The following is a 24,417-nucleotide window of genomic DNA, read 5'->3' as shown; positions in this document are numbered from 1 at the left end:
GTGGGCATTTAAAAACATCATTCTATTTTTTCTTTTGTTTTGTTTTTCGAGATAGGGTCTTGCTCTAGCCCAGGGTAACCTGGAATTCCTAGACAGTCTCAGGCTGGCCTTGAACTCACAGTGATCCTCCTACCTCTGCCTCCTCAGTGCTGGGATTAAAGGCGAGCGCCACCAGGCTGGGCTCAAAACCAGCATTCTTTTTCTTAAATTTTTTTTTTTTTTAAGGTAGGGTTTCACTTTGGCCCAGGCTGACCTGGACTTTACTATGTAGTCTCAGGGTGGCCTCAAACTGCTGGAATTAAAAGGCGTGCACTAGCATCATTTTTAACCGAGCTTGGTTGATGGCACACGACTGTAATCCTAAAATTTGGCTGAGGCAGATACAGATAGATAGGTGGCCACGAGTTCAGAGCTAGTTTGGGCTACACAGTGAGCTCCAGGTCAACCTGAACTAGAGTGAGACTGTCTCAACTCTCACCCCCAAGGAAGGACTAAACTCATCTTGGAGGAGGGACTGCGGTGCGACGCTGACCTCTCGTGGCCAAGATTGGTAGCGCAGGGCGCTCGGCCAAGCCGGAGCCCAAGGTCTCCCGAGCTGCTAGGAACACCTAAGTCCTCTCCCGACCCCTGGCTTCTCTGCCCAATCTTTGCCAGGGTGCGAGGACTGAGCTTTACAACCCAAGCACCTGTGGGCAGCCTTGGAGACTAGGAACCCCAGGGCGCGGCGAGGGGACAGAGTTTTTTCTCTTGCACACTGTCCCTATTTCGCCACGCCAGCGGACAGAGGACACAACTCTCCCCTCTAGGGCCCTCAGGCCAGGCGGTGTGCACGGTGCCAGTCCCGGCGATTGCGAGGGCACCAAGGAGGATGAACCCCATTGCTCAGCGGGGAAGTCAAGGCGGTCCAGGAAAGGGGACCGGCCCTGGCGGACAGCGCCGCGCACTGGCCGCTGCCTAGCATAGCCCCGCAGGAAGGGAGCGAGGCCACGCCCCCTCAGAGGTCCTGGTCGTGATTGGTCGATCGGGGCATGACGCCTAGCCAGCGGCTGTCTTGATTGGTTCTCTCGGGTGCCGCAGGCAGGTGCAGCCTCCGGCATCTCCGTCTGTCTCAGGGTTTCTCGAGGCTGCGGTATTTCTTACGCTGCACCGACACCGGGTCCTTGAACAGCACGGGGTCCAGACGCAGGCGAGAGGACACCAGGGGCATGTTGCCGAACTCGGTCGCTATCTGGTTGATGCAGTCCAGGGCTGGGGGCTGCGGCTGTGGCCCGGGTGCAGAATTTCCGGGAGCCTAAAAGGTGAAAGAGCAATGCACCCGCCGCCTGGCTTCCGTCCGTCCGTCCGTCCGTCCGTCCGTGTGTGTGTGTGTGTGTGTGTGTGTTTTCTTAACCCCTCCCCTCTCCCTGTAGCAAGGATTTGGAGTAGGCAAGCTAGAGGAAATCCGTTCTAGCCTCCTCTCCCAGCCCACCGATGCTCTGGCAGGGACGACCAGTCCCTTCTTCCCTCCGAGGTCCCTCACCAGAGTAGTGGCCTCCGGGTGCTGCGTGCCATGGGGCACCTTGATAGGGGGCAGCTTGGTGACGGAAGCTACTAGGAAGTTCATCAGGACGTCCACACACATGGGAGCCTCATCTGCCAAGGTCCTCAGAGCCTTGGGCAGGTAGTGAGTGAAGAGCGTGTGGTAATACCTGGGCAAGAGGGGAGGGCAGGGGAAAGGCTGAAGCCAGAACCTGTATTCCCTCCTGGCCTCATCTTGCCCTCCTTCCTTTTTCTTTTTCTTTTTGGTTTGTTTGTTTTTCAAGCTAGGGCCTCGCTCTAGCTAAGGCTGACCTGGAATTCACTATGTAGTCTCAGGCTGTCCTTGAACCCATGACGATCCTCTTACCTTGGCCTTCTGAGTGCTGGGATTAAAGGCGTGTCCTTTAATCACTGTGTCCTGCCTCACCTCCGTCTTTAATCCCAGCCCCAAGCCGCTTTTCAAAGCCCTGTGGCCCATCCTGGCTCCCATCCCTGATATGAACAAATTCTGGGTGCCCTTAGTCTAGGGGCAGCAGTGTGCTCTCTGCACCCTCCCTCCTTGGAGTCTAGGGCGGAGAGACTAAATCCCAAACTATCAAAGGTGGCTAACCTAAGATCAGCTCAGGAAGACTGTGGATTAGCCAGGCTGAGAGCTCCCTGAAAAATCCTGAATGCAGGCTGGAGAGATGGCCCAGTGGTTAAGGCACTTGCCTGCACAGCCTAATGACCCTGGATTTGACTCCCCAGTGCCCACATAAAGCCAGATGCACGTGTGTCTGGAGTATATTTGCAGTGGCATTCTCTCTCTCTCCCTTGCCCTCCCTCCCTCCTTCCTCCCCCCTCGTTCTCTTTCCCTTTAATCCCAGCACTTGGGGGCAGGGGTAGGAGAGGCACTGTAAGTTTGAAGCTAGCCGGAGAATATATAGTGAATTCCATCCAGGTCAGCCTGGGCTAGAGCAAGACCCTAACTCAAAAAACAAAATTAAATTAAAAATAAAAAACAAAAACAACAAAAGAGGCTCCGTTGGGATCAAATTACTGGGAAAGGGCAGACCTGGTCCCAGGTAAGAGCCTCTGGCCCTCTTTTCTCTATGCTAGGCTGGTGTTTTATACCTATGGTAAAAGGCAGCTGAGGTGAGGACCATGGAGAACTCGTTGGCCACCTCCGCACTGTAACCCCAGCCACCTTGAGCCTCATCCCAGAAGTGGTTGTGTGACTGAAAGCCCACCATCCGCTCTGGAAAGCTCTGCCACACCATAAAGGCAAAGTCCACCTGCAGAGAGACAGTTAAGTAAGCTGTGAGGAAGGACCTCTTCACCAAGGAACATCTCTGCAGCCTGTGGTGGTGAGGCTAGCCTAGCTGAGGGGCTGGGGCAAGGCCTGGGAGCAGGGGATGGGCACCATTATTTGGAATTGATCAGGAGTTTACCATGAATGTTTCCAGGGCATGCTTGGAAGCGTCCTCAACTGGAAGCCCTCTGTGTAGTAGTGTCTTAGTTTGGAGCCCTGTATGTGGGAATCTGAGGGGGCTGCACTGTGCTTGGGCTCAGTCCCACCACAGTGGGCCCAGGCCTCACCTCACTTGTGGACAGACTGCTGTGGCCGTCGAGGCTGAGGATGGCATTGGTACTGATGGCACTGTATGGGAAGAAGCGGTCACTGGCCTGCAGTGGGAGGGAGTGGAGGATGCCTCAGCCATGGGAACCTTCCACCCCATACCCAGCAAGTAGAAGGAAAGGCTATGAATGTCCTAGCCTTCACAGATTACTTGTAGATTTTGGCTTCCCCTTTGGTCAAATCGAACAGCTATCTCTAGGGGCCCTTTGGTCTTGGCATCTTCGCTCTCCTGTCATTCAGATACCCAGCGACCTTGGATGGGCTTGCAAACATCCCAGGTTTAGTCTTGTCCAGAAGCATAGCCAGCAGGGGGCACCCATTCATCCACATTCTCTGCAGCTTCCCTCCCAGCCCAGGCCCAGCTTGCTGCCCTCTGTCTCTGTTTCCCTAGGATTTCAGGTTTCTCCCAACCCCTCCCACCTGCAACACCCACGCATTGCCCTGTTTCTTGCTACATATGGGGCCTCAGTGCTCATGTCACAAGGCCAAGGAGGGAAGACCGTCATTCATTTTGTTTTGTCTTCTGCTAATAGGGAGGCAAGGAACCCAGGACATGCTAGGCAAACACCCTACCACTGAGCTACTACTGCCCCAGCACGGTTCCTTCCACCTGCCATCAGAATCCACAGTCTGATTTCTTCTGACCCGTCTAGAAGCCCCGCTTCCACTCAGCCCAGTGACTACCCTTCCCTGTCACCAGCAAAAGCCCATCTTTCCCTTACCTTCCTGGGCCCCTCAATGACTGTCAAGGGCACTGCTGTCTCTGGCCACCTGGCTTGGAGTGGCCTCTCACTGCTCCAGAGAACCACGATCTAGGAGGAAAGAGGGTGTTTCTGAAATATGGGGCCTGGGGAAAGGGGAGTCCCAGAGGTCGTTTCTCAGGGTGGATGGGATATGGGAGAGCAGCTGCTTATGTGTGCATGGGAAGGGGCTTGGTGTCATCCAAGGTCCTTTTGTTGCCACCTTAGCCTTGGCTTTGGTCCTCTGGAGGCAAGAATTCTGATGCAAGAATTCTGGTTGCAATCAGTTTAGGCTGGGCCCTAACTGTTCCATTCCCATCTTCTCTCAGGTTACTTTCCCCTTCTTTGCCATTGCCTGCCAAGCCCAAATGTCCCCTTTGGGGAGGTTTCTTCTGTGTCCTGAACTGCTCCTTCCTTATGGAGGGTATGCATAGATTCTTTGACTTTTGGCTTCTTCTTCTTTTTCCTTTTTAATTTAAGGTAGCAATCTGACCTGCAACTCACTCTGTAGTCCAGGCTGCCCTCAAACTCATGGTGACCCTCCTTCCTCAGCCTTCTTGTGTGCTGAGATGAAAGACATAGGCCACCATTCCCAGCTTTTTTTTTTTTTTTTTTTTGAGACCAGGTCTCATGTATCTCAGGCTGGCCTTGAACTCCTGAATCCAGGGATTTGGGTATGCTAGGCAAGCACTCTAACAGTAGAGCCACATTCCCAGACCATCCTCTAATTTTTCTTTTGCACATGTGTGTGTTGTACATGCCTGTATGTGTGGAGGTTCATGTGTGTGTGTCTGTGTAGACCATAGGACAACCATGAACATTGTTCCTTAGGTATGCCACTCACCTCTTTTTGAGACAGGGTCTCTCATGGGCCTGATGCCCACCAATGAGCCTAGACTATTTGGCCAGTGGGTTCTAGCCAGCTTCTGTTCTCTGTTTCCTAGCTCTGGGATTACAGGTGCATGCCCCCATGCCTGGCATTTTACATGAGTTCTGGGGCTGGAATTCAGGTCATCAAGGCAAGCACTTTATCAACCGAGCTATCTCTCTGACCTGTTTTTTGTTTGTGTGTTTTGTTTTCTTGGTTAGCCTCAAACTCATGGCAATCCGGCCTTAATTTCCATAGTGCTGGGACTACAGGCAGGTGCCATCCACTGAGCTATATCCCTAACCACAAACTCACAGCAATCCTCTTGCCTCAGCCTCCTAAGTACTGGCATTACAGGCAGGTACCATCAACCGGGCTATCTCCCTAACCATTTATGCTAGTCCTAAATGCAGCAATATTCTTGCCTCAGCCTCCTGAGTGCTGGGATTACAGACAGGTGCCATCACACCTGGCAACTCGACTTTTCAGAGAAGTGAGATTTGACAGTGTGTGCGCTGGGAAATGCTAACTGAATCCAAATCCAGGGGCAGGATCCCCTTCTTTTTCTTTGCATTCTTAGCATCATTCCCAGGGCCTGGCTGAGAAAGTGACTGCTGAGAGAAAAATGGAGAGATGGCTTAGCCGTTTAAGGCTGCAAAGCCAAAGGACTCAGGTTCAACTCCCCAGGACCCACGTAAGCCAGATGCACAAGGGGGCGCATGTGTCTGGAGTTCATTTGCAGTGGCTGGAGGCCTTGATGTGCCCATTCTCTATTTGCCTCTTTCTCTGTCTCTCAAATAAATAAATGAAAATTTACTTTTTAAATGAAGAAATCAGTGAGTGAGTATGTTTGTCTCTCGAGCCTCCTCACCAAGCACTAGCTTGGTAAGGGCTAGACCACCTCTCATGAAACTGAAGAAGAGCAAGCACCTTGACCTTGGGACTGCCAGAGGAAGTCAGCACAAGTCCTTAGAAGCTCTCCCTGCCTCCCTGAAATATGCAGTCTTGTAGTTGTCTTTGAGGGCCCTGCTCTGCTTCTTGCCCCCACCCTGGATCCCAGGACTCCAGCTGTCAAGGGGGCAGACCTGGGCACAGTGCTGGGAGCCTGCCACTGCCTGGATGAGCTTCAGCGGGGGCCGGCCAGGAGTCCCCACCCAAATCAGGGCGCTGAATCTGCCCTCAGGGCGGGAACCTGGGGGGAGGAGACACAGGCTGTTAGTGAGGAGGAAAGAAAGCCCCCCTCCAAGAGTGACCTGAGTGGGGAACCCCAAAGAGCTGGGGAGAGATTTGGGAGGTTTGGGAGGCTCTTGGCAGGGCTCCGGATGAAGCGGGTGCGGTCTTGAGAATTAAGGGCACCTCATGTTGTCACACTCCCAGGAACATACCCTGTTGAAGGTGGTAGAAGGGGAAGTCCTGGGGGTTCATGGAAAACGTGGGTAGGGCCAGGAGTGCCCCTGGAGGACTGTTCCACAGCAGCGCAGGGTGAGCAGATGGCCCACAGAGGCGGTCCTGAATGATCTGTGGAGGGAGAGGAAGGCTGTGCAGGGGGAGTGGCCACTGTGGCCCTGGTGCAGACAGCTGGCCTGCAGGAAGACGATCTGGCATAGCACCACCCTTTCCCCTTCGGGTTTTGGGAACAGTGGCATCCACATCACCCAACTCTTGGGGACGGGGACAGAAGGGTTGAGAAGCTGGAGTCCCAAGGAGGGTGCTTCTGTTACCGTGGTCCAGAGGTGGTGGATGGTAAATGGCTCACCGCTTCACACCCAACAGAGACAACTCCCACGTCATGACAGTCCTTCAGGACTGTAATCCTGATAGATCCTGAGCTTCTTTCCCAAGCCAGCACCCCAGGCAGCCATTGCCATCAGCTGGAGTCAGCATGTGTCCGTGAGCCATCTGCCACAGTGGTCCCCTCCCACCACACTAAAGGCCTGGGTTTGTAAAGAGAAGGAGCTCAAGTGAGGAGAGAAGCGTGTCCAAGAGCTCACAGCCAAGCCTGATTCACCCAAGGAGGAAAGATGTCCAGGGCTGGAGAGATGGCTCAGCCGTGAAGGCGCTTGCCTGTGAAGCCTGAGCGCACTTGTCTGAATCTCCAGGTCCCACATAGCCAGATGCAAAAGTGAGGCAAGTGTGCAATTTCACCCATGCGCACAAGGGGGCGCATCCGGAGTTCATTCACAGCAGCTGAAAGGCCATTTTGTGCTCACTCACTCTCTCAAAATAAAAAAAATTTAAAAAGGCTGGAGAGATGGCTTAGTGGTTAAGCGCTTGCCTGTGAAGCCTAAGGACCCCGGTTCGAGGCTCAGTTCCCCAGGACCCACGTTAGCCAGATGCACAAGGGGGCGCTTGCATCTGGAGTTCGTTTGCAGTGGCTGGAAGCCCTGGCGCACCCATTCTCTGTCTCTCTCTCTCTCTCTCTACCTCCTTCTCTCTGTCTGTCACTCTCAAATAAATAAAGAAAAAAATAAAGAAAAAAATTAAAAAGTTTAAAAAAGGATGTTAATGCTGGAGAGATGGCCTAGCAGTTAAGTACTTGCTTGTGAAGCCTAAGGACCCCGGTTCGATTCCCCAGAACCCACGTTAGCCAGATGCACAAGGGGGTTCGTTTGCAGTGGCTGGAGGCCCTGACACACCCATTCTGTTTCTTTCTATTTGCCTCTTTCTCAGTGTGTCTGTCACTCTCAAATAAATAAATAACTAATATTAAAAAAAAACGATGTCCAACACAGAAAGGAAAAGTCCAGGGCAAGAGAATGAAGAAGGGGTGGGGCCCACCAGGCGAGTCCCGCTCACCTCCAGAGTGGTGAGGATGACCTTTTCCACCGAGGAGAAGTAGGCGTCCCACAGAAACTGGGTCTGCTGGCGCAGGGCGAGGACCCGTGCAGGGGACATTTCACGGATGGCCGCCAGGACCTGGACATAGAGGGAGGAACAAAAGGAAGCCTGGGGCTGGGGAGATGGCTCAGTTGTTGAGGCGCTTGCCTGCAAAGCCTAAAACCGTGGTTCCAGTACCCAGGTAAAGCCAGATGCATAAAATGGTGCATGCTTCTGGAGTTTGCTTGCAGGGTGTGCCCATTCTGTTTGTCTCTCTTCTCTCTCTCTCTCTCTGCTTTCAGATAAATAAATACATTTTTTAAAAATGAGGGCCAGAAACTTATCAAGCCCCGATTAACTCTGGGATGGGGAATCCTGAGGCAGAGATCTTTTTTGTTTGTTTGTTTGTTTGTTTGAGGTAGGGTTTCATTCTAGCCCAGACTGACCTGGGATTCACTATGTAGTCTCAGGTTGGCCTTTAACTCACATGATCCTCCTACCTCTGCCTCCTGAGTACTGGGATGAAAGTCATGCGCTACCATGCCTGATTGTGTCAACTTTTTTATGTGGGTACTGGGAATTAAGACTGGGGTCCTCAAACTTGCATAGCAGGCACTTTACTCACTGAGCTTTCTCCCAGTCCAGTAATGGCCAGTCTTGACCAAGCGCCCAGGAACATGGCAGTCACGTTCAGGATCACACAGAACTAGGTTTAAGTGATACTTCATGCTAGATGTAGTGGCACATACCTATCCCAGCACCTGGGAGGCTAGGTAGGAGGATCTCAAGTTCGAGGCCATCCTGGACTATCCAGGGAAACCTTGACAAAAAAAAAAAAAAAAAAGGAAAAAATGACAGTACCCATGTGACTGGTTAAACTAGTGTAATTCTTTCAGTCTTAGTTTCCTTATCTGAGATAAGGGGGCCAACAGGGGCTTGAGAGATAGTTCAGGGGTTAAAGGCACTTGCTTGCAAAATCTGAAGGTGTGGGTTTGATTTCCCCAGGACCCATATAAACCCAAGTGCACAAAGGGTCATATACATATTTTTTTACAAAAGAAACTGGGCTTACACCACCTCCCTTAAAAATGGTTATGAGAGATAAACTAGTGCCTAACCCATGCAGAAACTCGATGAGTAAATGGTAGCTATTGTTCTTGTCATGGTTTTTTGAGGTAGGGTCTCACTCTAGCTCAGGCTGACCTGGATTTCACTATGTAGTCTCAGGGTGGCTTGAACTCAACAGTGATCTACCTACCTCTGCTTCTTGAGTACTGAGATTAAAGACATGCACCACCACACCTGGCTATTTTTATATTTATTTATTTATTTGTGAGGGAAAAACAGAAAGAGACAGGCAGACAGAGAGAGAGAGAATAGGCACACCAGGGCCTTCAGCCACTGCAAACAAACTACAGATGCATATGCCACCTTGTGCATCTGGCTTACATGGGTACTGGAGAATTGAACCTGGGTCCTCAGGCTTCACAGGCGAGTGCCTTAGCCACTAAGCCATCTCTCTAGTTCTTGTTCTTGTTTTTATTTTTGTTTTTCAGTGCTGCAACCCGAACCCAGGGCCTGTGCTTGCCAGATAAATGCTCTATTACTGAGCTAAGTCCTTTCCCCACTGTTGGTTTTATTTTTTGAGACAGGATCTTAAGTGTCCCCGGAAGGCCGTGAACTCCTAACCTTCCTGCTCTACCTCCCCAGTGTTGGGATTAATTGCATGGCCACCACATCTATGAAATGGTGATTCATGTTCTCTCTCCCCTCAGAGCTTGAGGGCAGGCTCACATAGTTCTTCATAGCTGGTCACAGTTAGTCTCATCAGATGGAGTCCCCCCTGCTCAGTGCTATGCCAACCCAGGTGCCATGGAGGCACCTTTGATTTGGGTTGTTTTGTAGCTTTCCCTTTAGCTGGGTGTTAAGTAGTCATAGACCACTTGAGGTGGTCTGACTTATCTATCCCACTGAGGCCATGGAGAAGCAGGCTGCATGAGGCTCAGAGCTTGCTTTTAACACCCTGTGGAGTCTCTGCCTCCACCCAAGTCCACTGGAATCCCCAAAGGAGGTCTTGGGCTGGAGAAATGAACCAATGTGCATGGATGGGGAAAGGAATGAAGGCTGAGGGCAGTCTGGGTGGGGCAGGATCCCGGGTCCCTCCCATGATCCCCCCCATGGGCAGGACCGGGGGACTACCTGCTGTGGGAGCCTTTCATCCGTGATGATGGCTGCCTTGGTCCAGTCGATGACCTCAGAGAAGGGCAGCTCCCAGCGGGGACTGAGGAGCACAGGGACACAGCCAGCCTGGGGGACAGGATGGTCACGGGGAAGCCCCGCCCCGCCCTGTAATACCCTCCCACCCCCCAGCCCGAGGCAGCAGAGGCCTGTGCTGTTGGGGCAAGGGGCACAGAGGAAAGTGTGGGGTGTTTTTAGGGGCGGGGGAGGCAGGGTATTGCTCTGCAAAGGGTGCAGTGAGGGATAGCCCCAGGCACACTGGAGCCCCAGAGTGAAGACCTGGACATGTGACCCCCCCTTCCCCTGGGTTATGCCCACTTTCCTGCCAGCTCAAAGGCAGAGGGACGGAGACTGGTAATGCCCGGGCTGAGTGATACCTGCAGGGCTTGGAGGAAGCGCGAGGCACCAGGACCACGGCCAGGGATGAGGCAGAACGTGGCGTTGGGCAGCGTTTCCCCGGCAAGGGTCCTAAAGAGGCACGGGAGGGTCCCTGTACCCAGGAGCCTCAGACGGCTGCCCCTCGCACCGGACGGCTCCCTCAGTGGCCCCTCACAGCCCACAGTGGCGCTCCCCGCTCACCAGGTGCAGACGCCCCCGCGCTCCCACCGCGTCCTCGGACGCGCACAGCCACGCACGGACGCAGTCGCGCCAAGGCGAGCGGCTCGGGGCCCGCGTCACGCCGTCGGCGGGAGACCCGGGCCCTGGCGGCCTCACACACAGGAGAACGGCGTGCGGCGGCCCCTCCCCCGCCGCCCCCCTCATCGCGCCCCCACAGACTTCCGGCCTCCCCCACCTGAGCGACCTCCACACCCAGCCCTTCCCACCCGAGCCCAGGCCCGTGAAAGGACGCTCTGTGGTGAGGTGGGCTGGGCCTGCGGCCTCCAACCGCACAGGAAGCCCTGGCTCACCAGCCCCTCATGGAGGACAGGCCTCCTCTGTTCCTCTCACCTCCTCCCCCGGCCTCAAGGCCACAGAAAGGCTGGGGGGTGGGGAGCGGCTGGAGCCACTGCCTCCTCAGAGCCTTCTCCTCGGGGCTTTCCCCCCACGGTCCACGCCCAGGACCCTGCTGGGGTAAAGAGTAGGGCGATGGCCAACCCTGGGCTCACAGGCTGCTCAGTGTCTTCCACAAGCAGACGGGGAGAGAACTGGGCCGCCTCTGGCCCAGGCCCTTTGAACAGATGGGGAGACAGAGGGAGAGGTGGGCAGAGCTGGGGCTTGACCTGAGGTGTGCCAACTTGAGGAACCACCATGAGGGACTGCTCAGGGGGTCTCCAAAGAACCCCAGCCCTTTGTACACCACTCTGTGCTCAGGGGCCCTTCTGGAAGAAGAGACAAAGCAAACATCAGCGGGGGAGAGGGCTCAGAAGAAAGGCGCTTGTGTGCAAGGCCTGCCGGTGCAGGTTTGCGTCCTCGGGACCCACGCAAAGCCGGATGAAAAATGTAGTGCCTGCAGCTCAAGGTCCTGGTGTGCCCCCCACCCCAACACATGTAAAAAATATTTTTAAGCTGGGCGTGGTGGCGCATGCCTTTAATCCCAGCACTCGGGAGGCAGAGGTAGGAGGACCACCATGAGTTCAAGGCCACCCTGAGACTACAGAGTTAATTCCAGGTCAGCCTGGACCAGAGTGAGACCCTACCTCAAAAAACCAAAAAATTTAAAAAAATAAAATAAAAGCAACAGCATCAGGGCTGGGAAAAATAGCTCACTTGGCAAAATGCTTGTCTCATAGCATGAAGACCCAAATTCAATCCCCAGTAGCCATGTAAAAATGCCCGGTATGGTGGCATGCTCTTGTGTGTGTTGGGGAGATGGAGGGAGGAGGATTTCTGGGAGCTTGCCGACCAGCCAGTCTGGCCTAATTGGCAAGTTCCAGGTCAGTGAAAGACTGTCTCAAAAAAAAAAGAAAAAGAAAAGATGGATGCGGTTGGGTGTGGTGGCACACAACTATAATCCCAGCACTTGGGAGGCAGAGGTAGGAGGATCACAGTGATTTCAAGGCTACCCTGAGACTACATAATGAATTTCAGGTCAGACTGAGCTAGAGTGAGACCCTACCTCAAAAAAACAAAAACAAAAAAACAACAAAAAAATGAAAGCACAGCCAGCCTCCCGACTTAACAGTGTGTGGAAGCAGTGAGCTGCCTGCCTCCCTCCTGTACAGAACTGAGCTGCGCGAAGGTGGGGTGCTTTGGGCAGACGTGGGCGAATAAACAGAAGCTGAATGAGCTCTGCATGGGGTGCAGGGAGAGCGCTACGGAGAGAGGCTGTGCATGTGTGTGGTGACCACCAAGAAGCCTCAGGATGCTGAGATTCTACACAGAATCCGTCAGAGGCCCAGGGCTTCAGAGCCCACAGTGAGCTGGGCAGAGGGCACAGGGATCTACCTGGACCTGGCAATGGCAGGGCCACACTGTGACTTCCATGGAGACTTTGCAGTCATTCTTGCTGGGGTGGGGGAGAGTCAAAACAATGGGGCTGAGAATGTGGCTCAGTGGGGAGAGTGCCTGCCTAAGATGCATGAAGCCCTGAGATCAAGCCCCAGCAAAACACACACACACACACACACACACACACATACACACACACAAAACTGTGCTGGACTCAGGAAACAGAGGTAGGAGGATCTTGTGAGTTTGAGGCCATCCTGAGACTACATAGTAAATTCCAGGTTGGCCAGGTGGGCTAAAGTGAGATCCTACCTCAAAAAATAAACAAACAAAAAAATGATATCAAGGGCTGGAGAGATGGCTTAGCAGTTACCGCGCTTGCTTGTGAAGCCTAAGAACTCTTGTTTGAATCTCCAGGTTCCTGTAGCTAGTCACACAGTGATGCAAGCACACAATGTCACATATGTGCACGAGGGGGCACACTTGTCTGGAGTTCATTCACAATGGCTAAAGGCCCTGACATGCCCATTTTCTCTCTCTCTCTCTGCCTCTTTCTCTCCTTGTCTCTTATCAAAACTAAATAATAATAATAAAAGATGTTAAACTTCAGTTGTCATAAAAAAAAAAAAACTGTGCTGGAGAGATGGCTTAGCAGTTAAGGCGGTACTTGCCTGCAAAGCCAAAGGACCCAGGTTTGATTCCCCAGGACCCACATAAGCCAAATGCACAAGGTGGTGCATTGTGTCTGAAGTTCATTTGCAGTGGCTGGAGGCCCTGGCACACCCATCCCCTTTCTTTCTCTCTGTCTCTTTCTCAAATAAATGAAATAAGAATTAAAAAAAAAAAGGAATAAAAAAAGGGATGTGGCTCGGTGTGGTGACGTGCACCTTTAATCTCAGCACTTGGGAGGCAGAGGTAGGAGGATCATAGTGAGTTTGAGGTCACTCTGAGACTACATAATGAAAGAGTGAGACCCTACCTTGAAAAACAAAACAAAACCAAACAGACAAAAAACAGGAGTGGGGCTGGGAAGATGATTCAGCTTTTAAAGGTGCTTACTTGCAAAGCCTGCTGACCAGGATTTAAATCCCCAAATATCCATGTAAAACAGGATGCAAAAAGTGGAACATGCATCTGGCATGCCCAAACACACATACACACTCACACAAGCATGTGTGCAAAACAATCAAAAATATTTGGGGCTGCAGTTAAAGTTGCTTGTTCAAAAAGCCTGTTGGCCCACTTAAAAAAAAAAAAAAAAAAGTTAGAATTTCATTGGGCCTAGTAGTGCTTAGGAAGCCGAGGTAGGAGTTCATGTCTGAAGCTACAGAGTTCTAGATCAGCCTGGGCTAGAGTGAGACCCCATCTTGAAAACAAAACAAAACAAACCAAACCAAAAACCAAAATGAAAAACAGGTGTGGTTTTCCATAGTCTTAGCACTTGGAAGGTAGGGAAGGGAGGATCAGGAGTTCAAGGTCATCCTCAGCTTTGGGACTACATGAGACCTTGTCTCACAAATAAATAAATAAAACTTACACTTGTCAATTGGGTTGTATAAAAACAAAACATTTTCCTCTATTTAAACATTCATATTTTTTTTTCTTCTGAAGACATTTTCAAGCCCCTAAAAATGTACTGGGCTCTAAACACTGTGTCTGGTGTGTCCAGTGAATGTGGCCTAGGGGACTTGGGCAACAGGATGGGAAAATGGCTCAGTAGGCAGAAGTGTTTGCTGCACAAGTATGGTGACCTGAGTCCACAGGACCAACGTACAAGCTGGACACAGGAGCAAGTATGTGCGATCCCAATCCTCCTATGGCAAGATGGACGTCAAAGACAGGAGGGTTTCCAGGAGCTTACGGGCCAGCTAGCACAGCACATGTAACTGTGAGCATCATACAGACCCTGCCTAAAGCAAGGCCGAAGGCAAGGACCAACACCTGGGGTTGTCCTCTGACTTCCACACATGTGTACTCACTCACGCACATGAGCACACACACATACCATACACACAAAAAATGATTTTTAAAAACATTTTAAAATTTTTATTTATTTATTTGAGAGGGAGAGACAATGGGCACACCCCAGCTCCCAGCCACTGCAAACGAACTCCAAACTCATGTGCCACCTTGTGCATCTGGCTTTACGTGAGTCCTGGGGAAATGAACCTGGGTCCTTTGGTTTTGCATGTTTTAAAAAAATTATTTTTGGGGCTGGAGAGATGGCTTAGTGGTTAAGACACATGCCTACAAAGGCTAAGGACCCAGGTTCACATCTCCAGGTCCCATGTAAGCCAGATGCACATGGTGGCGCATGTGTCTGGAGTTCATTTGCAGTGGCTAGAGGCCGTGGTGCGCCCATTCTCTCTCTCCCCTTCCCTCTCTGTCTCTAATAAATAAAAACAAATCTTAAAAAAATTATTTTTGTGGGCTGGAGAGATGGCTAAGTGGTTAAGACACTTGCCTGCAAAGCCTAAGAACTCATGTTTGAATCTCCAGGTCCCCCAGAGCCAAAAGCCCAGTGATGCAAGTGTGCAATGTCACACATGCGCACAAGGGGATCCGTGCATTTGGAGTTCACTCACAGCAGCTAAAGGCCCTGGTGCACCCATTCTCTCTCCTTCTCTCTCTGCCTCTTTCTCTCTCTCTCTCTCTCTCCCTCCTTCAAAGTAAATAATAAAAAACATGGGGGAGAGGGCTGGAGAGATGGCTTAGCTATTAAGACACTTGTCTGCAAAGCCTGAAGACTTAGGTTCAATTCCCCAGTAATTGTGAAGATCATTTGCAGTGGCTACAGGCCCTGGCACACCCATTCTCCCTCTTATTCTCTCTCTAATAAATAATAAAAAAGTTAAATGGGGGAGATGCTGAATGTGGTAGCTCATGCCTATAATCCCAGCATTTAGGAGGTCAAGGCAGCAGAATTGCCATGAGTTTTAGACCAGCCTGGGCTACAGAGAGAGAGAGAAAGAAAGAGAGAGGGAGAAAGAGAGAGACCCTATCTCTGCATATATCTTGCTTGCACACACAGAGTGTCTCTGCTCCTGGAAGGAAACTTGGGTGGCCTGAGGCAGGAGTCTTTTACTGTGTACCCTTTTGTACCTGTGAATGAATTACCTATTCATAAAAACAAACAAGTTACAATTGCAATGGGTGGGACGTTATCCCAAAGCAACAGGAGCCTATTCAACCAAGGTGGAAAAACATGGGAATAGCCTTTAATCTGAGCACTGCTGCCTGATGGAAAAGTGAGGGGCCTGCTGCAGAGATGCCTGGTGCCCATGGTCCTTGGCTTGCTCACACAGAGCCGGGGATACTTATGCCTCCCATGGGTGCTGGGAGAATCAGATGATAGAGCAAAGTGCCAGGCACCACACTGGCCCAAGGAAGGACACCCTCCTCGCCCCGCCCCACTGACAAGGGAATGTAGGACAGTGGCAGGGGCTGAATTGCCTCTTTCTTTGGCTGCAGCTTGCTCATTCAGGCCATCTTCTGGGGGGCCAATCCCATGGCTGTTGGCCTCCACTTTCACCCTGTCCTTACATTGTCTGATCCAGGCAGCTGCCTGGCACTTCTGAGGCCCCAGTCACTTTCAGGAGGACAGGTCCTGTCACCTTTGGCTAAGGCCAAAGACAAAACTTGCTGGAGAACAACAAAATGCGGTCACATACCACACCTTGGAAATAAACCTATCAAAAACCCAGAAGGTAAAAACAAAAACAAAAACAACAACAACAACAATAACAAAAAAAAACCAGAAGGCTGCGGAGATGGCTTCGTGGTTAAAAGCTCTTGCTGCACAGGCCTGACTGGAGCTCGGATCTCCAGAACCCATGTAAAGCTGATGCAGGTAGCACACCTGTCTGTGATCCCAACTTCCTGTGGCAACAGGGGGAAGCGAACTCAGGAGACTCCTGACATTCACAGGCTAGCTAGTAAGGCATGGTGCTCCCAATATAACAAGCGAGACCCTACCTCAAACAAGGTGGCAGGTGAAGACCCCATCCCAAGGCTGTCTTCTGACCACTGTATGTGTGTCACAGCACATGCACAAGCGTGCATGCATGTGCGCGCACACACACACATACATACACACACACACACAAACACACGCTTGCTAGGACAGGCTTGTAATCTCATCACTTGGGATACAGAGGCAGGAGGATTGCTTCAAGTTTGAGGCTAGATTGGTTTTACATAGGGCTACATAGCAAGAAGAAGCTACTCAGTGTTGGCCCACGCTAGACTGCAACAGCTTTAGGGTTCCCCAGCAGACCCAGCACCCAGTCAGAGTAACTCAAGTCAGCCTACAGAGGGACTTCCAGCCGGCAAGCAGAGCCAGCTTGTGCTAGGTGGGAAGAGGGAGGGAAGGCATCAGTGCCTTCAAGGGAGGGAAGTATCCTGCTCCCTCCCTCCCTCCACCAACAACCGTTAGGCCCAGGAAAGCCCTAGATCCCCAAAGAGGCAAAATTGGAGCTTGGCATAGGAGGAATCCTTGAGGGGGGGGCAGTGGAGTGCAGAACAGCCATCTTTCTGGTGGAGGACTAGGAGGAGAACTGCGGGAGAAGGCACCCCAGAGGATGGTTTCCAACTCAGGTCCGCCCCAGGGGACAGAGGGGGAGCACCACAGCCTCAGAGCGACTTCTATTTCTGCCAGCCCCGGCCACCCTCTGGAGACTGCTGGCCTCCTGGAGAACCCAGGGTTCGAGACTGCTTAGGTGTGCCCTCTCAGGCAGCACAGGTGGGGGAAGCATCCCACAAGCTCGCCATGCCCTCTCTGCTTATTGCTGGCAGGAAGTTCTTCTCTGGATCTGACAATTTTGGTATAACCAAGGACTGTTATTTCTTTGAGAGATTAATTTCCAAAATTAGACCAGAGCAGCCTCCAGCTGTGATCAGTTACTAATCTCCAACACTCCTCTGAGGCCTTTGACAGAGTTGGCCATAAGAGCAGTCATTATTTATGGCTTTTTTTTTTTAATTTTTATTTATTTATTTGAGAGCGACAGACAGAGAGAGAAAGACAGATAGAGGGAGAGAGAGAGAATGGGCGCGCCAGGGCTTCCAGCCTCTGCAAACGAACTCCAGACGCATGCGCCCCCTTGTGCATCTGGCTAACATAGGACCTGGGGAACCGAGCCTCGAACCGGGGTCCTTAGGCTTCACAGGCAAGCACTTAACTGCTAAGCCATCTCTCCAGCCCATTTATGGCTTTTTTTAATTTTCAAGGTAGGGTCTCACTCTATCCCAAGCTGGCCTGGCTCTTGCTCTATAGTTCCAGGCTGGCCTCGAACTCATGGTGATCCTACCTCTGCCTCCTGAGTGCTGGGATCAAAGGCATGTGCCACCACGCCTGGCTCTCATGGCTTTGGAGACAGGCAATTGTGGGTTAAAATATCACCTGTGCTCATTCTGGCTGGCCTCAAGTAAACTGCTTAATCTCTCATCTTTAGTGTCTGGTCTACAAACTCTAGCTCAGGCTGACCAGGAACTCACTATGTAGTCTCAGGGTGGCCTCAAACTCACAGCGATCTTCCTACCCCAGCATGAGCCACCATGCCTGGCTCTACAAACAAGTGATAATGATTGCTATTGTTTTATTATACATAATAATTGTTTATTAAAAAAGTACTTAGCACCAAATCAGCACCACACCCACCTGTGTGTTGCATAAAATGTTATGGTAGGAGAGACTGGAGTAAGAGAAAGGAAAGTAGGAGTGAGTCATGTTTTGTTTCAAAGCCCCTCAAGGGAGAACGCAAGAGCCTGTGACACCCCTGGAGTGCTGCCTGCTGCCTAACCAGAGTCCCTCCTACTGCAGCTGAAGCCTAAATTTCCCGGGATGAGCTCATTCTACTCCCCAGTCCTACCCTTTACTCCCTGTCTTTGGGCTTTCGCCTATCACAGCCCCCTCTCACCTATCCCCCCACCCCAGAAGGAAAGTTCACTTACTGCTGAAGTCCTGGGTCCTGCGCACAGCGCCCATCCCAGCCGCAAGTAGAAGTGTGGGTGCCTGCCGTCCGCCACCTGCCCCCCTCCTCTGCTACAGCTAGCAGGGCGGCCCCTGGCTGGGGGCTGTGCTGCCGCAGCTGGCCAGGAGCTCCACCGACCCACGGGTGGGCTTCCGGGAGAAGCGGGAGCGCCACATCGAAGCCAGATCGGAAGGTGTCCGCTGAGGGGCTGGCCTCAGCCACCATCGCCTGTCCTGGCCAGGGGCAGGAGGCTGGGTGGAGACTGAGGACCAGATTGTTCCGGCCGCTGTCCTGGTGCAGAGGCGGGGGGCTGCATGCTCCCCTAGGGTCCGGACTGGGAAGGAGGAGGAGGAGACAAGCCTCCGCCGCGCTGGGTGTATGGTACCGGGAACCTTGCAGGGAAGCCAGGATCCTGCGATGTGCCCTGGAGGTCTGGCCAGCCGCGGGGTGCACGAAGACCTTGAGACCGTTGCGCCTACACTTGGAGGTGTCAAAGCAGGCTCCCCAGGTGCAGTTATTGCCCCAAGAGGTTCGGGGGGTTCGAGGAGGCTGAGCAGCATCTTCCAGGACTTCCCCTGGCCGAGAGAAACTCGGTAGGGAGGCAGCATCTTGCCAATGGGGCCAGCCTTGGGGGCGCCCTGGCAGAAGCTTGGGGGGCACTGCCAAGCGAAGAAGGGGGCACACTCCCAGGAGGATGAGGAGGAGCCAAGAGGCCGAGAGTGCCAGCCCGAGTGACCTTCTTCCCCACAGCTGCATGTGGCCACCCACAGCCAAGACTGGGAAGGAAGCTGGGTGCTTCTAAGGCAAATGGGGCAAGTAAGGGTCCCAAGCAGGGCCTGGGAGCGTGGAGCTAGGTTCAGATCAACCTTCTAGCTCAGCGTTGTCATCCCACAGATGGGGAGACTGAGGACCATGGGTTCCCTGTCTAAAGTCAAACAGCATGTCACTGGCTGCGCATGGGACTTGCCACTCATGGGAAGCCCTGGTTCTCTGAACTTGCTATATCATACGCTCAGGACTGCTCCTCCACCTTTGGGCAATGAGGCCGGCCTTTGCCCTTCCAGCCCCAGGCCACTGCTGATGCAACCCTTGACCAGACTACAAAAGCCATGTCCCTCAGCCCTCCGGTCTACACCCCTTGACCTTGCCCTTGACCCCAGAGGCAGGCTGTCTGCCAGGCCATAAAGGACTGGTCAAGCTTGCACACTGGGCGGCGTGGAGCGGTGTGGAAGGACACCGAGCTATTTTTCCTCCTGCTGACCCAACAGCTCCTTGGCAGCCCTGGCGAATCCCTATGCCCAGTGGTGGCCAAAGCTCCTGTGGCTGGAGTTAAAATTAGTCCCTGTCCATGTGGCCACTTCTGAGCCAGCTGAAGTCAGAGCCTGGGTGCAGGCAGTGCCTGTTGCTTGGAGGTCTTGGTCTTTTCCTCAGCCACTGCCCACAGCTCAGCCACTCCCCAGACTCGCAGCTGGCCTGCACCCCCACAGTAAGAACTGTTACGGGGCAAAGGCCAGGACCTCGGCGCCGAGCCCCTGCCCCTGACCACTAAGCCCTGCCAGCGTCAGCTCCCGGTCCCTCTCCAGGCGACATCTGGCTGGTCCAGATCTCTTTCCTAGCAGCCGCCTGGCTCCTCCTCTGCTATCCCTGATTGGCTCCTGGCTGGGAGGCAGGGTCTCCTCTTAACCCCTTGTGATCCAGGTTCCAGGAGTGCCGTTTTGTCTGTTTGGGAGCGCGAATTATAATGTCCAGCAATGGCCACACCTTCCTGCTGGCAGCTTGAGCTGTCAACTCAGTCTTTCAGAGTCTTCCCCAGTGCTCTAAAATAAACGTTTTTCTGTCATTCTTTTCTTTCTTTTTTTTTGGGGGGGGGGTTGTTTGTTTGTTTGTTTCCAGGTAGGGTCTCACTCTAGCCCAGGCTGACCTGGAATTCACTATATAGCCTCAGGGTGGCCTCAAATTCACGGCAATCCTCCTACCTCTGCCTCCCAGGTGCTGGGATCAAAGGCGTGCGCCACCACGCCCGGCTTATTTTCTTTTATTATTATTAACTTGCTTTGGCAGTGCTAGGAATGGAACCCAGGGCCTTGTGCATACTGGACTATGTATGCAGTATATATGATACATGTGTGCTGTGATGTGTGTGGTGTATGTACATGCGTGTGCAGATGTGCATGCCCCATGTGCATGTGTACAGGGGCCAGAGAAGAACATAGGGTATCCTCCTTTATTGCACATTCACATGTTTCCTAGAGATGGGGTCTCTCACTGAACCCAGAGCAGCTGCTGTTTTTGGTCAGCCTGGCTGACTTGCAAATCTCAATGATTCCCTGGCCTCTACTACCCAGAGGCCTGGGGTTACAGGTATGTGTAACCCTATCAAGGTGTTGATGTGGGTGTTGGGGAATCAAACGCAGGGTGAATCAGGACCTTCCAGACTCTCATGCTTGTGCCACAAATGCTCACCCACTAAGCCATCTCCCCCCTAAAATAGTGTGTGTGTGTGTGTGTGTGTGTGTGTGTGTGTGTGTGTGAGACAGGGTATTTTGCCACTGTAATCGAATGCCTGTCCAATTTTATGTGGGTGGCTAGGGAATTGAACCTGGCAGGCTTTGCAAATAAGTGCCTTTAAAGGCTGACTCATCTCCCTAAGCACCCATCTCCCCATCTTTTTTTTTTTTTTTTTTATAGATGAGTGAGCTCAGGGAATAGAATCTGCTTAAGGCAAGCGAGCTAAGAAGCATCTGGGAAGAGGTTTGAAACTGGAGCCCTTTCCATTGGTCATATGAGCCAAGAGCTTGGGGAGACTACAGACGAGCAGATGGAGAAGTGAACAGATACCTGAGGAGTGAGGGTGAGGGTGGGAGAGTTGGGTAAATCACCTCTAACTCTTGGTCTCCCTGCATTTGTAGAGGAGGGAAAGAATATCCAGCATGGAGATGGCTTCGTGGTTAAGGCACTTGCCTGCAAAGTCAAAGGACCCAGGTTCAGTTCCCCAGTACCCATGTAAAGCCAGATGCACAAAGTGGCACATGTGTCTGAAGTTTGTTTGCAGTGGCTTTAGGCCCTGGCGTGCCCATTCTCTTTCCCTCTCTCTCTCTGTATCTCCTCTTTCTCTCAAATAAATAAATAAAATATTTAAAAAGAAAAAATATAGCCAGGCATGGTGGTGCACACCTTTAATACCAGCACTTGGGAGGCAGAGGTAGAAGGATCACCATGAGTTTGAAGTTACCCTGAGACTACCTAGTGAATTACAGGTCATCTTGGACTAAAGTGAAACCCTACCTCAAGAAAAGAAAAGAAAGCCAGGTGTGGTTTTGCACACCTTTAATCCCAGCCCTTGAGAGCCAAAGGTAGGAGGCTCCCCCTAGACTATATAGTGAATTCCAGGTCAGCTGAGCTAGAGTGAAATCCTACCTCAAAAAAAAAAAAAAGAATATCCAGCACTGGGTTGGAGAGATGCCTTAGCAGTTAAGGCACTTGCTTGCAAAGCCAAAGGACCCAGGTGGCAGCATTGAGCACTGGGCTCAGTTGTGTTAAAAGTACAGAAGGAGCTGGGTGTGGTGGCGCACACCTTTAATCCAGCACTTGGGAGGCAGAGGTAGGAGGATCGCCATGAGTTCAAGGCCACCCTGAGACTACATTGTGAATTTTAGGTCAGCCTGGACTAGAGTAAGACTCTACCTCGAGAAACCAAAATAAATAAATAAATAAAAATAAATAAATAAATAAATAAATAAAATGAGGAGAGATGGCAGTGTTAAGTGGACCCAGGCAGGCCTCACTGTAAAGCTGCCCTTTAAATAACATCCTAAGGAGGTGAGGGCTGGAGTGGAGGTGTTCTGAGGGGAGGAGAAGGACTCTCCAGGAAGAGGGATAGGCAAGGCATAGGCTCTGGGTCAGGAGAGTGATTGTGGCAGGCATCTCTTGACAATGCTTCCCCCACACCACATAGTCCCCCCCTTCCCCCACTGATGATCCTCCTACCTCTGTCTCCCCAGTGCTGGGTTTAAAGGCATGTGCCACCACGCCAGGCTCTGTGGTTGTTTTGACCAGGACAAAAGCACAGCCTTGCTGATGGGCCAGGTGTGAGGTTTTGCTGCGGTCCCAGACAGGGTGGCAGGTCCTCCCCTGAGTCATGTGGTGGTTAACCTTGATTATCCACTGGATGGGGTCTAGACTCATCTAGGACACGTCTGTGGGCATGCCTGTGAGAGAGTTTCTAGATCAGGTCAACTGAGCTGGGAAGACTCACCTTAGCTGTAGGCAGCACCTGTCGGAGGGCTGGGGTCCTAGAAAAGGAGAATGTGTAGGGCGTGGAGGCACTCTCCTTTATTTAATCCCAGCACTAGGGAGGCTGAGGTGGGAGGATTGCTGTGAACTTGAGGCCAGACTGGAGCTATGGAGTGAGTTCTAGGTCAGCCTAGGCTAGAGTGAGACCCTGCCTGAGGGTGGGGGTGAGGAGAAAAGAAGCTTCACCCCAGAATTAATTATTCTCGTCTTCCCAGCTGTAGACACAATGTAACTAGACACCCCTTACTCCTGAAACCATGCCTTCACCATGGGGTATAACCTCAGACTGAGAGCTCAAATAAATGCTATCTTCCTCAAGCCACTTCTTGTTAGATTTTTGTTTGTTTGTTTGTTTTTTTGAGGTAGGGTCTCACTCTAGCTCAGGCTGACCTGGAATTCACTCTGTAGTCTCAGGGTGGCCTTGAACTCGTGGCGATCTTCCTACCTCTGCCTCCTGAGTGCTAGGATTAAAGACATGCACCACAACGCCAGGCTCTTGTTAGGTATTTTCCTCACAGTGATAGGAAAGTAATATAGTTGGGGACGCCTGGGGCTGGGGGACATTTGGGAGCAGAAGACCAGCGACCAGTGTCTGAGGCCAGCAGGGCCTAGTGGACAGCCTCGTACCAGCACCAGCACTAAGATAGTCAAATCCAACGGAGGCTACTAGGCAAGGGAAGGAGAGATGGATGGAGAAAGGAGGCCAATGCTGAGGGTAGGAGCTTGGGGAATGCCCAGATAACAAGTCCTGTACCAGCTGCCCACCGCAGCCCTACCTGGGGGCTCTCAGGGCCCCCGACTGTCTCATGGCCATGCTATTTCTCTTACACACACACACACACACACACTCATGAGCCCTCTCTTACCTTTGTCTGTACAGGGGAGGTCCCAGGTCAGCTGGGCCTGGGCTTGTCTGAACTGATTTACACACTTGCCATTTACTTGCAGGCTTGGGTGGTGGCAGAGAAGGTGGGGCAACCTGGCACGGTGGGTTGAGCTGAGGTCATCCTGAATCCTGGGCTCTGCCAACGACTCCCAGGCACCTGCAGGCTTCTTCAGTGCTCATCAAAGCCACCAGGAGTCCCCATGCTGTACCTGAGCTCGGATCTATGGGCCAGCAGCCAAAACCCTGGGGGAGCGGGGAGGAGCTGGGGCAAGAAGGAGAGAACAGTGGGGAGGTGGTGGAGGATGAGCCTGCCTCTGGTTTGGCAGAGGAGGCAGGACAGCACTGAAGAGCTTTTCTGTGGGCTTGAGGACTGGGAAGGGCTCCTGGTGGCGTCTGGGACTTCATGGCCCTGGAGGCTCCACCTCCCAGCCCGAGGATAGCAGTGCTTCCTTTCTTTTTCAATATATATTTAATAACTTATTTGCTAGAGAGACAGGGAGAGAGAGAGTGGGCACAGCAGGGCCTCTAGCCACTGCCACCATGTACAACCAGTTTACGTGGGATCCTTAGGCTTCACAGGCAAGCGCCTTAACCGCTAAGTCATCTCTACCCCCCACCCCCGCTTTTTTTTTCTTTCTTTCTTTCTTTCTTTCTTTCTTTCTTTCTTTCTTTTCTTTTCTTTTCTTTTCTTTTTTTTTTTTGTTTGTTTGTTTTTCGAGGTAGCGTTTCACTGTAGTCCAGGCTGACCTGGAATTCACTCTGTATTCTCAGGGTGGCCTTGAACTCACAGCGATCTTCCTACCTCTGGCCTCTCAAGCACTGGGATTAAAGGCAGTCGCCACCATGCCTGGCTTTTTTTTTTTTTTTTTTTTTGTATGTTCGTTTTTGGTTTTTTGAGGTAGGGTCTCACTCTAGCCCAGGCTGACCTGGAATTCCCTATCTAGTCTCAGGGTGGCTTCAAACTCACGGCCATCCTCTGACCTCTGCCACCCGAGTGCTGGGATTAAAGGTGTGCGCCACCGTGTCCAGCTTGTCACTTGCTTCTTGAAGCGCTAAGGTGCAAGCAGAGACTAGGGGCT

At 52.1% G+C, this 24,417-nt stretch overlaps 1 protein-coding gene across 2 annotated transcripts; it reads right to left on the bottom strand.

Annotated features, from left to right (window-relative positions):
- Positions 1-221: 221 nt before the first annotated feature.
- Positions 222-19,718, bottom strand: Extl1 (exostosin like glycosyltransferase 1). 2 transcript variants are annotated; one of them, XM_004657493.2, is made up of 11 exons: positions 18,140-19,714; positions 10,177-10,267; positions 9,761-9,868; positions 7,541-7,660; positions 6,130-6,262; positions 5,830-5,936; positions 3,859-3,948; positions 3,097-3,183; positions 2,632-2,792; positions 1,520-1,688; positions 223-1,291 (listed from the first exon to the last, which is right to left on the bottom strand). In XM_004657493.2, exons 1-11 carry the CDS (start codon positions 18,913-18,915, stop codon positions 1,109-1,111), a joined length of 2,025 nt encoding a protein of 674 aa, XP_004657550.2. In that variant the 5' UTR covers positions 18,916-19,714; the 3' UTR covers positions 223-1,108. The 2 variants fall into 2 exon arrangements, with proteins under 2 accessions (XP_045006156.1, XP_004657550.2); XM_045150221.1 differs by lacking the exon at positions 3,097-3,183 and having other exon boundaries at positions 222-1,291; positions 18,140-19,718.
- Positions 19,719-24,417: the final 4,699 nt, after the last annotated feature.

Source organism: Jaculus jaculus, chromosome 5 (genome assembly GCF_020740685.1).
Source record: "Jaculus jaculus isolate mJacJac1 chromosome 5, mJacJac1.mat.Y.cur, whole genome shotgun sequence".
Classification (NCBI taxonomy): Eukaryota; Metazoa; Chordata; class Mammalia; order Rodentia; family Dipodidae; genus Jaculus; species Jaculus jaculus.
This window is presented reverse-complemented; position numbering and strand designations above follow the sequence as displayed.